Genomic DNA, 19,134 nt, shown 5'->3' on the forward strand with positions numbered 1-19,134 from the left:
CTGGAGAAGAACATTCGCTTTTGCATAAGCTGTAATCCGATCTATCACCAGATTACACAAAACAAAACATGGTTATATAAATCTCTTCTACCCGATGAGGCTGGTGAACTTATTTCAAGAACCATGTAAGGGTATGTGTACACAAAGTTTTTTGAGGAGGTACTGGAGCAAAACTGAGCGGAAAAAAACTGTTCAAAAACTTGGTGGTTCTGCGCAGTATATGCTCCAAAAACTCAGTAAAAAGACTGTGTGCATACCTTAAGAATGGCTGTATAAACCTTAGTGAAGTTTTCCTTGCCTAATATTAAGTTGTATTTTCCTCTAGAAATTGACACCTTTAAACTTAAGGCTTATACAGTCATTCGTATATGGATTTTCATGGTAAGTACATCAGCCACATCAGATCTAAGATCCATTTAATAATGTAAGCAGTTTGTATTGGAAATGCTGGCGACAGGTTTGCTAATATATGCGTGGTAATGAGACCTACTATGCAAAAAAGCTTTTGCCTGGAAGGTATTGTGTAACAGGTCTATATCCAGCTGTAGATATAGTAGCACATCCCTTTTTCTATTACAGGGCTTGTGCCACGAAGCTAAATCCTGTGTGAACAAAAAAAAAAAGTCAATTTAGCTAGACTAATTTTTTGAAGTGTAGGCTCTCACCTTTTTTGCTCTCTCCGTGATGCTGGGGGCCTTCTGGAGCAACTTCTCGTGTAAGAACTCTTTGTTCTGTAGAGGGGAACAATGGATCAGAGATCACACAGGTGAATGTAATACAATGTAACCCAAGGTCTTAACATAATTTCAGGAATGACCTCCCTTCTGAAAACTCCTCAGACCACACCGGTTGCTCTATATAGAGGGTTTGGTTTTTTTTTTCTTGGGCGTGAAGGGGTAGGAAAAAAAAAAAATTAAAAATGCAATTCTCAGTTTTTCTTCCATTCGAACAAAAGTAGTTATTAAAAAAACAAACATATTTGGTATTCATATGACCTTCAAAGTCAGATCTATGAACATGCAAATTAATGGTAAATGCAAAAACGTGGAAACGCCAGAATTGCCATTTTTCAGTTACTGAATCTCCCTCGAAAAACCTGGACAAAAAGTGATCAAAACATTCTATTTACCCCAAAATAGTACCAATAAATATGACAGCTCACTACATGAAAAAAACAAGCCCTTACAAAAATACTGAAAAAAAAAAAATTATTGGTCTCACAAAATGGTGACATGAACCAAATTTTTTTTAACCTGTTAAAGGGAATCTGTCATTTTAGGCCTATAAGCTGCGGCCACCGCCATCAGGGGCTTATCTACAGCATTCTGTAATGCTGTAGATAAGACCCAGATGTATCCTGAAAGAGGAGAAAAACAAGTTAGATTATACTCACCCAGGGGCGGTCCCGGTTCGGTCTGATGGGTGTCGCGGTCCGGATTCGGCGCCTCCCATCTTCATATGATGACGTCCTCTTCTTTGCTTCCTGTCGCGGCTCGTGCGCAGGCATACTGATTTGCCCTGTTGATGGCAGCGTAAAGTACTGCAGTGCGCAGGCGCTGGGCCTCTCTGACCTTTCCTGGCGCCTGCGCACTGCAGTACTTTGCTCTGCCCTCAACAGGACAAATCAGTACGCCTGCGCCACAGCCGTGACAGGAAGCAGAAAAGAGGACGTCATCATATGAAGATCGGACTGCATCGGGACCGCCCCTGGGTGAGTATAATCTAACTTGATTTTCTTATCTTTCAGGTTACATCGGGGGGCTTATCTACAGCATTACAGAATGCTGTAGATAAGCCCTGATGCAGGTGGCCGCAGCTTATAGGCCAAAAATGGGGTGACAGATTCCCTTTAAATGTTGGGGGCAGGGGGAAGAAAAACTACACCAAACTTGTATTTGTGTTGTTGTACAGACCTGAAACCACACTTCACCCCCAAAAAAATGTGGAATTATTTTGGGTTTTTGTTTTCCACTATTTTTTTAACACATTCCATTTTTCATTATATGGTGAAGTGAATGGTTTCATTCGAAACTGTAACCTGTCCAGTTAAGATCAAGACCCACACAGCTTGAATATAAAAGAATATAAAAGAGCTTTGGAACAAGGAGAGGAAAAAATAAATGTACAAAAATGAAAAAAGGCCAGGTCCTTAATGAGTTAATAAAAAGCACAAAAAAAATATGGTAATGTATGTTCGCTTCAAACGAAGCAAGACAGATCTCAAGAGCCGGAATTTCTGCTCTCTAGAATTCCTGTAATGAATAGATCGTCCTTCGTGAATATGGCGATGCTGTCAGGTTGGATGAAATAAAAGCAAATCTCCGTCTGTTCACAGCTCTGGGTAATTATAGCTTCATGCTTCCAGATGAACGAGCCGCAGATTCTTCCTCTGTATAAACACATTACGCACCTTCGCTTTCTGGAAGAACTTGTGCTTCAGAAGTTCTGCTGCTGTTGGCCTATAAAAACAAGAAGTACTATTACAGAAACCATATGTGAGACACGTGGGCAGTGGTCCCAGGGTCTAGTACCGGGAATCAAGGTGAATGTTAACATTTCACTGCTCCACATAGTGGAAACACTGGCACTGTACCACACCCAAGCCCAGGGAATACATGGTTAGACGAAAATTATTAGGACCCAATCGCCAGATCATACAGTGCTCAGCTTAGGGATAGCTTCATTCACCACCACAGAGATCGAGAAAAGCGGCACTCACCACTGGTGTATCTGGAAAAGACAACTTTATGCGGGCATGGGATGACAAGCAGAGGCATAAAAACGAGAAACAAATGTTTAGCGTGAGTACACACTCACACAGGCCGGATGTCTCTGCTCCTCATCACATGACTGAATACAGATTACGGATACGTCAGTGGTGAGTGCCGCTTTTCTCGATCTCTACACCATGCCATTAATATTAGATAGAGTACAGCAAAACAAATTCCCAAGACCCTGGTCTGGCAGCCATGTCTGTCATTTGTGGCCATCGGGCTAGTGCACAGCTTACCTTGCACTACCGACGACATCCCCAACACTTCTTTTGATTAGTAGGCCCCCGTGAGTCACAACATATGGGGCCTACTAATATCAGAGGAGGCCGGGGGATGCCGCAGGTAGTAAGAGGTTCGCAGTGCTCTGGATGGACAACCATGGATGTGGCAGATGGACTAGGGTTCAGCTAAGCTAAGCTTTCTGCTCAGTTCATTATGAAATGGACTTACACAAACATATGGATGCCCCGGCACTTACTAGACAGTCAGCATTCCTACTTATATAAAATAAGCACCAGGGTGGTGGAGTAAGTGAGTCTGTATAAAATGGACCGACTTCTAAAATATCTAACAAACTGGGTACAGTGGTACAATGCAGGATGTGCTGTTTTCATAAGAAATTGAAAAAGTTATGAAATGTCCAATAAATGTCTGTTCCTGATCTAAGGATCTCGGCTTTTAGTTGTTATTATTATTATTTATTTCTATAGCACCATTGATTCCATGGTGCTGTACATGAGAATAGTTAAGATGAATCTGTGCTGCACTTTATGTACATGCTCAGAAGTGCGGCAGGGCTGTGGGGTCAGAGTCAGGGAAGCTGAGGAGTCGGAGGTTTGGCTTACTGACTCCACAGCCCCAATAAGCGCACATGCTACATACAGTACACAGACATGCATATACACGCACACTCATAGCATACATGCACACACTTGACATACAAGTGTGAACACATAACACACATGCTCATGGATGCGCAAAAACTACATACATTCTTCAAAAAACAAAAATGTGGGCTTGCGCAATGTATACATTTACATACAGGTAGTAGATACCCAAATGTATCACTTAAAGTAATATTTCCACTTGTGCAGACCACCAGATGACTTAGGAAGTGTTGTAATACAAACCATACTGCTTGGTATTTGTAAGAAAGAAAACATATACATATATATATATATATATATATATATATATATATATATATATGTAACTAAAAGCCGTTTCAGACAAGATGATTTCAGCCTATTTATTAATGCTACTGACTATATGAAAATAGATCAGTCCTCATTTATGATGTCATTCGCACTGGTCAACAAAAGTTGTGCGTTCGCAGAACGATGGTAAATACAGCATCGTTTTGTCGGCAGCACGTTCCCGTTTACACGATTTGTATGCCGCATAAACGATCTGGGCACCCAATAAATTAGTGTTTTGTATGTTTGGTGGGTGATCAGAGGAATGCTTCCGCTGACAGATAATTAGGGAACGTGCGTCCCTATGAACTGAATATCGGCTAATATACATGGGCCATTAGGATATAAGTAAACCAAACTCTGGATCAAGAGAAAGGGGCTCCCATCTGCAGACAGCCATTTTACAGGGTCTTGCCCCTCATCCCAGTCAGTTGTTACCTTTTCTCTGGGTCTTTTTGAAGGCACGAAGAAATCATCTTCCTAAAGGATTTCCCATACTTCTTCAGCATCTCCTTATCCTGTACACCAGTCTCTAGAGTCGGAGGGTCATTCTGGAGTGTCAGCATTAATACCTGTCATACGATGGAGACAGAACAAACCCCACAAATATATCAGCATAAAGGGTCAGTAATGGCAATCAATTTACTTGTTTAAAATCAGCAAAACAAAAAGCAAAAGAAGAGGACCTGTAAGTGAATGATGTATCAAAGTATCTGAAAGCATCCTTGTAAATCAACGGAAAAGACTAAGAAATAGTCTGTATGGGAATACACGAAGACACAAAGATTTATGCAAGTCTACATCCACAGAAGATCAGTGGTTATTTCCCCAAGAGGTTTGGAGAAACCTTCCTGCCGAGATTCTTCAAAAACTGAGGGCAAGTTCCTAGAAGAATCAATTCTTTGATGCAGTTTTGAAGGCTATGGGTGGTCACACCTAATGTTGATTTGAGTTAGATTTCTCTTTTGTTCATTCACTTTGCATTTTGTTAGTTGATAAAAATAAACTATCAGCACTTCTAGTTTTGAAAGATATCTTCATTTTTTTTGCAGCATTATTTCCATAGAACTACACTGCTCAAAAAAAAAATAAAGGGAACACCTAAACAACAGAGCATTACTCCAAGTAAATCAAACTTTTGTGAAATCAAACTGTCCACTTAGTGAGCAACACTGATTGACAATCAATTTCACAAGCAGTTGTGCAAATGGAATAGACAACAGATGGAAATTATTGGCCATTATCATGACACACTCAATAAAGGAGTGGTTCTGCAGGTGAGGACCACAGACCACATCTCAGTACCAATGCTTTCTGGCTGATGTTTTGGTCACTTTCGAATGTTGGTTGTGCCAGGATGGCACATCAATTTGAGCTGTGGCAAGAAGGTTTGCGGTGTTTGTCAGCGTGTCCAGAGGCTGGAGGCGCTACCAGGAGACAGGCCAGTACACCAGGAGACGTGGAGGGGGCCGTAGGAGGGCAACAACTCAGCAGCAGGACCGCTACCTCAGCCTTTGTGCAAGGAGAAACAGGAGGAGCACTGCCAGAGCCCTGCAAAATGAACTCCAGCAGGCCACAAATGTGCATGTGTCTGCACAAACGGTTCGAAACCAACTCCATGAGGATGGTCTGAGTGCCCGACGTCCACAGATGGCGGTTGTGCTCACAGCCCAACACCGTGAAGGACACTTGGCATTTGCCACAGAACACCAGGATTGGCAAATTCGCCACTGGCGCCCTATGCTCTTCACAGATGAAAGCAGGTTCACACTGAGAACGTGACAGACGTGAGAGTCTGGAGATGCCGTGGGGAGCGATCTGCTGCCTGTAACATCCTTCAGCATGACCGGTTTGGCAGTGGGTCAGTAATGGTGTGGGGTGGTATTTCTTTGGAGGGCCGCACAGCCCTCCATGTGCTTGCCAGAGGTTGCCTGACTGCCATTAGGTACAGAGATGAGATCCTCAGACCCCTTGTGAGACCATATGCTGGTGCGGTTGGCCCTAAGTTTCTCCTAATGCAGGACAATGCCAGACCTCATGTGGCTGGAGTGTGTCAGCAGTTCCAGCAAGATGAAGGCATTGAACTATGGGCCCGCCCGTTTCCCTGAATATGATTGAGCACATCTGGGACATGTCTCGCTCCATCCACCAACGACACGTTGCCCCACAGACTGTCCAGGAGTTGTCGGATGCTTTAGTCCAGGTCTTGGAGGAGATCCCTCAGGAGACCATCCGCCGCCTCATCAGGAGCATGCCCAGGCGTTGTGCAATAGGTAGGTCATACAGACACATGGAGGCCACACACAATACTGAGCATCTTTTTCCTTGTCATGAGGCATTTCCACTGAAGTTGGATCAGCCTGTAATTTGATTTTCCATTTTGATTTTGAGCATCATTCCAAATTCAGACCTCCATGGCATATTCATTTTAATTTACTTTGATAACTTATGTTTTATTGTTCTGAACACATTCCAGTATACAATGAATAAAAATTTACAACTGGAATATTTCATTCAGAGATATCTAGCATGTGGTATTTTAGTGTTCCCTATTATTATTTTTTTGAGCAGTGTATATGTCATGCATCTAATCACACCGCAGACATGCTGGCAGATGTTTGGAAAGTATTCCAAGAGACCATGACTTTTTGAACTTCTGAAAAACAACGATTCTTTCTTATTCGTTGGAATTTACTATTGCACTTGTATCACTCTGTAAACTTGCCCAAGGATTGAACTGTTTTAGATAAACAGTGACTCTGGGACTTCCTTCGGAGCTTTATTGACCTGATTATACAGCGCGATCATATTCTGCAGCGCGTTACATACATTATCATTACTGTCCCCAATGGGGCTCACAATCTACATTCCCTATCAGTATGTCTTTGGAGTGAAGGAGGAAACCGGAGAACCTGGTGGAAACCCACGCAAACACTGGGAGAACATACAAACTCCATGTAGATGTCGTCTTGGTGGGATTTGAACTCAGGACCCCAGCGCTGCAGAGCAACAGTGCTAACCACTGTGTGCGGATCTGAATAGGTGACTATGTGGTAGATCGGGCTACTCTAACATCTGCATAGAAAGATATTTTCATTTTGAATAGGAACCAAAATAACGTTAGACAAGATACAACATATAAAATTAACCTACAAAGGAAAAGTTCCTCCACCACCTAGAGTTGAAATTCTATCTGGGCATTTCTGGAAGTTATTGATTTTTATTATATTTGTGTCGAATAAATTTATTCACTTAAACTCTAATTGTTGGAGGACCTTTTTCTTTGTAGGTTATTTTTGCTATTATGGACCTCCATTTCATTGCCTAAGGGCATCATAGGGTCACAGGATACAACATATACCTTCATTGGAGGGTATTTATGATATGGAGCTGCTCCAGTAGCTAATTCAATAGCTGTAATTCCAAAACTCCAGATGTCTGCCTTAAAATCATATCCCCTCACCTAAAAAACAGAAAAGACATAATGTAAAGCCACCTGTGTCTCCATCCAGAAGTACAGAACTTATGGCGGAAGATATGGTCATGCATGAACAACTTATGGTGCATTCTCTTCTGTGGCTACAGTCAAATTTATTTAATGAAAAATCAGATAATCCTGAAAATCGAACACCTATCACGTCCCATGGATGGTGGATAAAGGTAACCCTAATAAAAAAAAAAAGTAACCACCAGCTATTACATAGACGGTAATAATAATCCTAACAACAATTAGGTACTTTACCTGCTCCATAACCTCAGGGGCCATCCAACAAGGCGTGCCCACAAATGTCTTTCTGACTTTATTCCTGGTGATGTCACCTCCTGTGGCTAGAAACGCGCTGACGCCAAAATCTGCAAAATCAAAGTAGGTTATATGAGATAACGTCTGGAGCTATGGAGTTATTATATAGGATTAGGTTCACAATATATTGCACAGCTATGAAACAGATCAGTAAGTAGTAGACAAAGGTAAGAGATACAAAACTTTCCAGGAGCCTCACCTTTCCCTGAAGGGCTGCACGTTACATAATGAATACAGTATTGTGAGAAGTGCGTCAGACTAGATATTTAGGAGAGCCAAATGTATTTCCAAGTGTTTGTGCTGACAGGCAGCAAGGTTTACACTAGACTGTACAGACTGGCGGCAGCAGTTACACTAGACTGGACTGACTGGTTGCAGCAGTTACACTAGACTGGACTGACTGGCGGCAGCAGTTACACTAGACTGGACGGACTGGCGGCAGCAGTTACACTAGACTGGACGGACTGGCGGCAGCAGTTACACTAGACTGTACAGACTGGCGGCAGCAGTTACACTAGACTGTACAGACTGGCGGCAGCAGTTACACTAGACTGGACTGACTGGCGGCAGCAGTTACACTAGACTGGACGGACTGGCGGCAGCAGTTACACTAGACTGGGCAGACTGGCGGCAGCTGTTACACTAGACTGGACGGACTGGCGGCAGCTGTTACACTAGACTGGATGGACTGGCGGCAGCAGTTACACTAGACTGGACAGACTGGCAGCAGCAGTTACACTAGACTGGACTGACTGGCGGCAGCTGTTACACTAGACTGGACAGACTGGCGGCAGCAGTTACACTAGACTGGACGGACTGACGGTAGCAGTTACACTAGACTGGACTGACTGGCGGCAGCTGTTACACTAGACTGGACAGACTTGCGGCAGCTGTTACACTAGACTGGGCTGACTGGCGGCAGCTGTTACACTAGACTGGGCTGACTGGCGGCAGCTGTTACACTAGACTGGGCTGACTGGCGGCAGCTTTTACACTAGACTGGACAGACTAGCAGCGGCTGTTACACTAGACTGGACAGACTGGCGGCAGCTTTTACTCTAGACTGGACAGACTGGCAGCAGCGTTTACACCAGATTGTGGTCTGACTGGTGACAGCATTTACATTATACTGACTGGCAGCAGTATGTACACTAAACTGTGACTGACTGCAGGCAGGGTTTACACTACAGGCTCTTAAGTCACAATTAATACATAAGCCATTTAGGATCAATAGTGATCTAACAAATACCGCAGAATAAATATATATACACACACGTGGTGCAGATATACTGGGGGGAGAGAGATTGTAACCTGTTATTCTGCTTTTTGTGTGCAGCGCAGTGCTCTGATCATATCTATGTACTGTGTGGATGTGGCTGATAAAATTCTTAGTCCAGCTCTGCAGAATAAGTGCAGTATAACCGTATACATAATAAATGATGAGAAGTGCTTATTTAAAGACTGCACAAATAATTTCAACTTTATTATACATAATTAAGGTAGAAATTCTTAAAGCCCCACTGCGGTGTTCTTTAATTTCAGTGCTGGAGTGGTGCCACTAATGTCTGCTCCCTGCCCTGCTCGTAGTAACTACCACCCGCCATTCTCTCTTCTTCCAGTCTCCATCTGCCATCTCTCTGTGTAAGTCTATGAGACCCTCGGTCTGGCCTCGTCCTGGCTCTCATAGTCTTACATTGAGTTGTGACTTCTGGTCCGCACAGCAAACACTGGAGCGATCCGGCAGGTGACAAGTAGCCGAACAGGAAGGTAAGAACAGCAGAAGGCGGCGACCGGTAAGCATCCTACTACAGGGAGAGGACGTACATTAGTGATGGCACTTCAGCGGTGAAATAAAAAAGTGGTGCTTTAAAGAAGCCCACCCATGAATATTTTTTTCCATCAGATGTGTGTATATGTGTATGGTGTGTACTGTGAGAATAGCCTCACTGACCGCTGCTCTGTCCAGGATCCAGCGCTGTTCTGCTCCTCTTCTCAGTGACGTCACCGCTCTGCAGGCTATCCAGGTCACGCCGCGCTCTGTATGACCCAGCAGTGGCTTCTACAACGTAAGTCTATGGGGCTTACATTGTAAAAGAGACTTCAGACTCACGAACAGAGCATAGAATGAGCAGGATAGTGAGAATAGCAGTGATGTCACTGAGAAGAGGAGCAGAACAGAGCTGGATCCCGGAGAAGGCAGCAATAGGCGAGTATTAATTAACTCACGTTACATACATATATGCACACATTTAGTGAAAACAAATATTTATGGAAGGGCTTCTTTAAGGAGGATGAAAGGTGCAGAGTACATGGGAGGTATGCTCTATATGGTTATGTAATGGCAAGAACATTATGTGGACTACGAAAACCCTTATAATTAGGGACCATCTGTCATTGGATTAAATGTAAGCCGAGTACCTCCACTAATGGCCGCTGTGGCACTGATTCCGGAAACCTCCCTTTTTTCGTCCTAGCCTCTCTGTTCCAAAGTTATTCCCCTTCAACCAACTAGATGTGCATCACTGCGCTTGACTGTATTTTTCCACCATTGCTCAAAAATACGCAGGGCTTCCACCTCCACCTTTGGGGCACATACCGGACAGGTGGGAATTTTGGGCTGCCTGTATATTCGTTATTGGATAATATTGTAATGGAGATGAGCTGAGGACACTGCGATTGATGAGGATATAGAAGATCACATAATTCCCAGGGCCATCCTGACATGTATAATAATATACAGAAACGTTACCTGCTATTTGCACAGAGCCATCTTCACCCAGGAGTATGTTACCGGCTTTAACATCCCTGCAGGCAAAGACAAAATACAATATGAGATAAGAAGGATAAAGGGGTTTTGACATAAGAGGGCCATTGCAGGGACCCCACGTTTCATTGACAGATGTAGAATTGCTTACAGAAACTAACGATCCTTCATTTAGAAATATATTCATCATTCCATTCTAATAAACCGAAGTACACTCCCTGACAGAAGTTATGTCGCTTATCCATGTTATGTAAATAAAAGCTTACAACCTGACGTTAAATTCATCCATTGGTTGTATAAGTTATTCTTTTGAAAGCTGAAACCATTCAAAATGTGGTTTAGGTTAAGAAAATAGATTGGCATCAATGCAGAAATATTGATCAGTTAATGGACACAGAATGGTCAGATTTTGGCAAGACAAAAGTTTTGTCACCCACAGAAAGTAATGAGATATTCAAACAAATAATTAACTTAAAATACAAATATATGTTGCATAACATTGGTGAATGAAGCTGTGGTGCTATTAGAGTCATAGTTAATATTTTGTGCGACTTCCATGAGCTTGAAGGACTGCATCCATGCGGTTCAACAATGATTCATACAATTTATTAATGAAGTCATCAGGAATAGCAAAGAATGCAGTCTTACATGCCTCCCAGAGGCATGATTCTGTGGTTTTGTCTTCCAAGCTTCCTCTTTCATCCTACCCCAAACGTGCTCAATGATGTTCATGTCTGGTGACTGGCTGGCAAGTCCTTGAGCACCTTGATCTTTTTTGCCTGGAGGAACTTTGTTGTAGAGATGGATGTATGAGATGGAGCACCATCCTGCTGCAGAGTTTGACCCCCTTTTATGATTTGGAATATAAGAGGTAGCTTATACTTCTTGATATTTTAGGCTATTGATATTGCCTTCCACCTTGCAAATGTTTCGCACACCCCCATACTGAATGTAACCCCAGACCATGATTTTTCCACCACCAAATTTAACTGTTTTCTGGGTGTATTTTGGATCCATACGGGCTCCAGTAGGTCTCCTGCAGTATTTGCGGCGGCTGTGGTGTAATTCTACTGAAGATTCATCAGAGAAATCCACTTTCTGCCACTTTTCCAGCGTCCATCTGTTTAGCAGGCTGTGGGACTTTGCAAATGCCACACGGTTTTTTATTTGCCTTTTGTTTAGTGCTGGCTTCTGGGCACTGATTCGAACATGGAGGCTATTTCGAGACAGAATCCTACAAACTGTTCTAGTTGACACAGGGACTTGAGGTGACCAGGCCTGTTGGAGCTCTGCTGCAGTGGAAGAGGGGCTTGCTTTGGATTTTCTAACCAACAAACGTTCCTCCTGAGCAGTTGTCTTGCGGAGTCTGCCGGACCTGGGCTAGTCAAACACATCTCCAGTCTCTTACATTTTTTTTTTAAATTCTTTGTACTTGACGCTGAGACACATTAAAGGTGCCAGCCACCTCTGCAGTGGATCTGGTCTTCAGCCTCTTGATAATCCAGGCTTTGGATGCAGGGTGGATTTTTGGCATGATGTCAGAGCTCAAGTTGCAGTTCAAGTGAAGGTCTGGGGTGCTGGGTTTCTTTTTATACACACACACACTAATTAACCGATCATTTGAACACAGGTGAGGATGTAAACTAGGATTGGGTGCATAATATGACCAGGTGACAAAACGTTTGTCTTGCCAAAATCTGACCATTCTGTGTCCATTAACTGATCAATATTTCTGAATTGATGCCAATTTATTTTCTTAACCTAAACCACATTTCGGAGGGTCTCAGCTTTCAAAAGAAAAATTTCTACAACCAATGGATGAATTTAACGTCAGGTTATAAGCTTTTATTTACATAACATGGATAAGAGACATAACTTCTGTCGGAGTGTAATCCCTTATATGAGATGTACGTGCATTACTGGTCAGCCTGATGGTAAGAGTTTAGAATGGGTTATTCCCAAATTTAAAAATGGATATTGTCTTTTGTTTACAGCTCGTTGCCTTGGAGACTGCCCACTGCTGCTAGACAGCAGAACATGCTTACAAGCTCTTCTCTATTGAGCTTGTAAGCACTGTTTTGAAGCTGGCCATAATTGCTAATTCCAGCCAGCTTAAGCACGGTGCTTACAAGATAGACAGCAGTGGTCTGTCTCCTAGGCAACGAGCTGTATGCAAACAAAACATGTTAATATTTCAAGAACAGCTGCAAATTTTTACAGGCAGTAAATTTCCAAATTGCTTGTTTTTACTAGCACCATTTGCAGATATTAATCTATGAGGATGAGAATAATCCTTTAAAAAGTAAAAAAATGATAAGATAATAGTAGAATTATTTGGCTTTGCACGGGTATATTTGGTTTAACCGTTTGCTGAAGAGGACAAAGCTGCAATTCCAAGCACAACAGGAATGTCCAGAGTCGGACCACCACAATCTAATATTGATAGTCTATTACTAAGGTTGCTGCCTTTCCTAGAGAAAAAAAAATTCTTATTTAACCTTTGGAGATCAGAAGGACATGGAAAGGACATCCGTGAACCTAAAATGTGCATACGGCCGGGGGTTTTCCTTATGGCACAAGTCCTTTACACTACACTACATGTGAGACAGGAAGGAATGGCTCACGGTGCTGCACACAACAGTCACGGCAAACGTCCCACCACTCACGGCTGAAGAAGTATTGTAATGGCTTCAATAATGGCTGTATGTTGGAAAACTACAATCCGAGTGTGATCAAGGTCGCTACTATGGTGTAATGTCAGAGGACTCCTTACATGAGGACAATGTGGTGATTAAGTTGCCAGTTATTTTAGGATTAAGAGAGAAATGCTTTTTAAGCGCCAGGACTCAGCAATGTCATCAGGACTCAGCGAGAGGATATGCTGCATTGTCAAATGGGCCGACTAATCCTCCACGTCCAGGACTGGTGACAGCAGGGTATCACTCAGTAATTACCACCTGTTTAAATCACTCATTTTTTCTTCCTTTTTCCATTGTTTTACTTGCCTCCTTTTCACTTCTATATACGTTATGTACCAATTCTCTTCTCTCATCTCGTATAGGAATGTTTCCCTTCCTGAATATGGCGCCTTTCTTGCAAGCTTGCATAAATTTTTTTTTTTTAGGTGGAGGGCGCCCATCATCACATGTCATGTTTGATCATCTGGTCATGTGAATGTCACATTTCAGCGTTGCCCATGTTTTACTGTTGCTTGGTAATTACACTATTTACTTTAACCTGTCAGAGCATCTTTGCTATTATTTACTATACCTCCTTCCCTCCATCGCTGAACCTCAGATGAAGCAGAGGCGAAACACACATCGGGGTCTGAGGTGGAGGCCGATGTGGTCACACGGTCTATGGGTATGGCTGATTATAATGTATCTTTATTTTTTCACTACTGATTTTATTTCTCGTGCATCATATTGCACCAAATCTCAAGTCACAGAACTGCATTATGATTAACTTTGTGGATACAATTTTGTGCCACTTACATGATATATTATGTTTAAATCTGGGGTCTGTCAAATGTTTTGGGGTTTTTTGTCCTGCCACAATTTGTAATAATTTAAAAAAATTATATTTCTAAAAGACTTTTCAACAGTCTCATTACCATCACAGGCAAGATTAGTGACAGGTAACACCTCCACAGCCCATAATACAAGATCCACTATTCACAATAGGTGATGTGACAGCTGACCATGCTTTCACATGCTCATTAGATGCTTCAATTCAAAAGATAGGGTCAGAGTCTGTTCATTGCTGCTAATATGCATGTGTATTTCCTAAAACAGGAGATAGGAGACTAGAATAACCCTAGTGGACAGTGTGAAAACTGCAAGATTTCTAATTGTTCTTGTAATAGATTGGGAGATGGGGGGTGGGGGGAGGAAACATTACCAAAAATGTTTAAAATACACTTAACGTGGTTGATTTCTTTAGTAGGTCAATATCTGATCAAAGCTTAAGGAGAGAGGAACGACATTGAAGAAAATCAAGTCCAATTGTATCATTGGAAAATACGTGCGAGACTTCAAAGATAATGCCGCCTTTCATTTAAAATAAGCTCTGGAGGCAGATTCTCAGTGAGATCTACATCCGGCCCATAGATCTTAATAGCTCATTTACATATTAAAGAAATATGTGGATTTCTCTGGAACTATTCATCGTATCATGGACATCAAGGTATTATTTTGTTCAGTTTCCAAAGACCTGCATCCCCAAGTATACGCCTTTTCTGAAATGCACCTAAATTTATTTATACATCTTTCCAAGAGTTGTCGTTACACTTTTAATATGAAGAAATAAAAATCACGATTATAACTGTAGGATGGTTGATGCTGGATATATTTTAATAAGGAAAAAAATTGCCCTTCAATTTAAAGGGACTCTGTCACCTGAATTTGGGCGGGAACAATCTTCAGCCATAGGGGCGGGGTTTTCAGGTGTTTGATTCACCCTTTCCTTACCAGCTGGCTGCAATATTGGATTGAAGTTCAATCTTGCCTTGTGCAGGCGTGTACTATGGAGGACAGAGAATGAACTTCAATCAAATATTGCAGCCAGCATGCAGCCAGCGGGTAAGGAAAGGGTGAATCAAACACCTGAAAACCCCGCCTCTATGGCTGAAGATTGTTCCCTCCAAATTCAGGTGACAGAGTCCCTTTAAAAGGAGGAAAAAAAACATTTTCTATGGAAAGATGAAAGGCTTTCTGTGCTCACACACTGTGCACTGTGGGGTAATTACTCTGGTTTCTGAAGAAACTCTCACACACCCATCCTGCACTTCACAATGAAGCCACAGCTCAGGTGTGTCCCGTACAATACACTTGTCTGCGCTGTAACTGGTGATGAATGTGGACTCAGTACAGGTTACACCGGATCCACAGCTCATGTTACTAGTGAGAGTTGGTGTCCTATTTCTTTTTATTGTTGCTGTTGTCTAAATATTTTGATTGACTTTTTTCCAAAAAAAAAAAATCAAAGCAAACTGATAACCGAAACAAGAATGATCCCCAAAAAAATTCTAAGGAGCTGGGCGTATGTGTGGAATGGAAAGTGTACGGTAAATGGTTTGCACTGAGAACTGAGGTTATCCCCTATCTATTAAATAGGGGATCATTTCTCAATCACTGGAACGGACAACAAACCTGAGAAGGCGAGTCTGACCCTGTCTGATCGGAGCGGAGGTCAAGGTCAATGGGGGCGCTGAAGACAGCGGAGCGCTGCACGTTGCCATCTCCGGCGGTCCCATTGAGAATGAATGGAGCGGAAGTGCGATGCTTGATCTTTGCTCCATTATGATGAGGGTTGTGTAAGTGATGACCATCTCTGTACAGCGCTGCAGAAAATGTTGGCGCCATATGAATAAATATGTACCCGCATACCTTTAATAGCTGTGGCTTGAATGCTCATCTGGCCGACAGCTATTATTCTAGCCTCCCCCATACGCACGCATTAATGAAAAAAAAAAAAGGGTAAAGTGTTGCATCTTGACGATCTCTTACACTAAAACTGAGTCTTAAAAACGAGAGACTCGTTACTGCAACTCAACGATCTGTGAGATTTCAGGTCAGGGCTCAGCAACTGTATTTAAAGGGAATCTGTCACCAGGTTTTTGCTACACCATATGAGAGCAGGGTGATATAGGCAAAGAGAAGATGAATCCAACTATGTATCACTACTATTACTGGGTGCAGCAGTTCTGACACAAAAAGAGCTTTTAGATTTAGAATGGAGCAGGGCTGAGAAAGCTAACCCTGCCCACACCAGGCTCTTTATGTGCAAAGTCCATAGACAGTGAGCTGCTTATCACAGAAGGTTGGGGCGTTGCCGGACTAGTGTAGTACAGCAATGTTAATCTCTTAGAGATAAAGCGTTCACAGTGAGTAAACAACAGTACACAATTTGACAAGTGATACATCCCTAAATTCTGTGTCTCAGCCTCTATCTCCTGTTTTCTTCCGATTACTGAGTAAAAATTTACTGATTTAAGTCCAGCTGTCCTTTTTCTCATGAGACTTTTTTTTATCATGATACTCCTTTACACCTCCAATTAGATGTGGCCTAAAAACAATACATACACAGTGCAAGGTACCAACCTATGGATCTGACCATTTTTATGCAGGTATTCAAGTCCTTCAAGAACTTCTTTGAGCATGGTGGCAATGCTTGGCTCATCCAATACACCATTTTTGTGTTCTCCTTTGGCTATTATGTGTTTGATGATGTCCAAGACGGATCCTGTGAATAAGAAAATTCAGCTGATTGTCAAAAAAAAGTCAAAAAAATAATTATAGATACAGAATATTTTATACAATTCAGATACTTGATGTTCAGGACACCTGAGTTATCACTCAGCCCCATTACTCATCCAGGGGCAAAAGCACCTTCAGAAATTCATTACCAATGCTGAGCATTCTCCACTTACAGTGCCTTGCGAAAGTATTCGGCTCCCTGGAACTTTTCAACCTTTTCCCACATATCATGCTTCAAACATAAAGATACCAAATGAAAATTTTTGGTGAAGAATCAACAACAAGTGGAACACAATTGTGAAGTTGAACGAAATTTATTGTTTTGTTTTTTTTTTTTCAATTTTTTGTGGAAAATCAAAAACTGAAAAGTGGGGCGTGCAATATTATTCAGCCCCTTTACATTCAGTGCAGCAAACTCACTCCAGAATTCATTGTGGATCTCTGAATGATCCAATGTCCTAAATGCCTAATGATGATAAATATAATCCACCTGTGTGTAATCAAGTCTCCGTATAAATGCACCTGCTCTGTGATAGTCTCAGGGTTCTGTTTGAAGCACAGAAAGCATCATGAAGACCAAGGAACACAACAGGCAGATCCGTGGTCCTGTGGTGGAGAAGTTTAAAGCTGGATTGGGATACAAAATGATTTCGAAAACTTTAAACATCCCAAGGAGCACTGTGCAAGCGATCATATTGAAATGGAAGGAGTATCATACCACTGCAAATCTACCAAGACCCGGCCGTCCCTCTAAACTTTCATCTCAAACAAGGAGAAGACTGATCAGAGATGCAGCCAAGAGGCCCATGATCACTCTGGATGAACTGCAGAGATCTACAGCTGAGGTGGGACAGTCTGTCCATAGGACAACAATCAGTTGTACACTGCACAAATCTGGCCTTTATGGAAGAGTGGCAAGAAGAAAGCCATTTCTCAAAGATATCCATAAAAAGTGTTGCTTAAAGTTTGCAACACGCCACCTATGGGACACACCAAACATGTGGAAGAAGGTGCTCTGGTCAGATGAAACCAAAATCAAACTTTTTGGCAACAATGCCAAACAATATGTTTGGCGTAAAGGCAACACAGCTCATCACCCTGAACACACCATCCCAACTGTCAAACATGGTGGTGGCAGCATCATGGTTTGGGCTTGCTTTTCTTCAGAAGGGACAGGGAAGATGGTTAAAATTGATGGGTAGATTGATGGAGCCAAATACAGGACCATTCTTGAAGAAAACCTGTTGCAGTCTGCAAAAGACCTGAGACTGGGACGGAGATTTGTCTTCAAACAAGACAATGATGCCAAACAAAGCAAAATCTACAATGGAATGGTTCACAAATAAAAGGTATCCAGGTGTTAGAATGGCCAAGTCAAAGTCCAGACCCCAATCCAATCGAGAATCTGTGGAAAGAGCTGAAAATTGCTGTCCACAAACGATCTCCATCAAACCTTACTGAGCTCGAGCTGTTTGCCAAGGAAGAATGGACAAGAATTTCAGTCTCTCGATGTACAAAACTGATAGACATACCCAAGAGACTTGCAGCTGTAATCGCAGCAAAAGGTGGCGCAACAAAGTATTAAGTTAAAGGGGCCGAATAATATTGCACGCCCTAATTTTCAGTTTTTGAATTTCCACAAAAATTTTAAATAACCAATAAATTTCATTCAACTTCACATTTGTGTTCCACTTGTTGTTGATTCTTCACCAAAAAATTACATTTGGTTTCTTTATGTTTGAAGCATGATATGTGGGAAAATGTGGAAAAGTTCCAGGGAGCTGAATACTTTCGGAAGGCACTGTATATGTCCAGAACCAACGCAATTCTCCAACCTGTGTCCCCGGGAAAAACGTAGGCTGCAGGCTCTCATCACTTGTACAAGCCACATGCTGCCTATTTAAAGTCCCTCATACTTAGGACATAGGCTTTTAATCTGTGCCAGGTTGGTAGCAGCGATGGAAGGGGTATTAAAATGTGCCAGTATTGTGGTCCCAGAAAAATGGCACGAAAGTGGCGTATGTGAATACAGCCTAATGTTTTCACATTTATGAAGGTGACTAGGACTCCCTCTGACCGTAATGAGTCTTACATTCCTGAAATATTAGACATATCCTGAAGGGGTAATAAATCCCTCAATCACACATGCTCTAATTATATCCAGTATTCACTAATTACACAATAGTTTCCCAACTTCTGGACAACTGATCAGTCGTCACCTGTAATTACAGCCGAGACACAGATTTTTTTTTAAAGTTATGTGGTGAATGTCATTGTATGATTAAAGGGAAAAAGGCATGAAATAAAATTATAAAAAAACTATACTGCCCAGCTGTATCTG

The 19,134-nt window shown here is 42.1% G+C and overlaps 1 protein-coding gene across 1 annotated transcript in view; it reads right to left on the reverse strand.

Annotated features, from left to right (window-relative positions):
- OXSR1 (oxidative stress responsive kinase 1) overlaps positions 1-19,134 on the reverse strand; it is a 109,770-nt gene that overhangs the window by 25,256 nt on the left and 65,380 nt on the right. The window contains exons 4-10 of the mRNA XM_069729791.1: positions 16,638-16,779; positions 10,522-10,577; positions 7,713-7,822; positions 7,332-7,433; positions 4,409-4,542; positions 2,411-2,459; positions 666-731 (exon numbers count right to left, since the gene is read on the reverse strand). Coding sequence (XP_069585892.1) covers positions 666-731; positions 2,411-2,459; positions 4,409-4,542; positions 7,332-7,433; positions 7,713-7,822; positions 10,522-10,577; positions 16,638-16,779 — 659 coding nt within the window. The remainder of the gene's footprint in view (positions 1-665; positions 732-2,410; positions 2,460-4,408; positions 4,543-7,331; positions 7,434-7,712; positions 7,823-10,521; positions 10,578-16,637; positions 16,780-19,134) is intronic.

This window comes from Ranitomeya imitator, chromosome 6 (genome assembly GCF_032444005.1).
Source record: "Ranitomeya imitator isolate aRanImi1 chromosome 6, aRanImi1.pri, whole genome shotgun sequence".
NCBI classification, from domain to species: domain Eukaryota; kingdom Metazoa; phylum Chordata; class Amphibia; order Anura; family Dendrobatidae; genus Ranitomeya; species Ranitomeya imitator.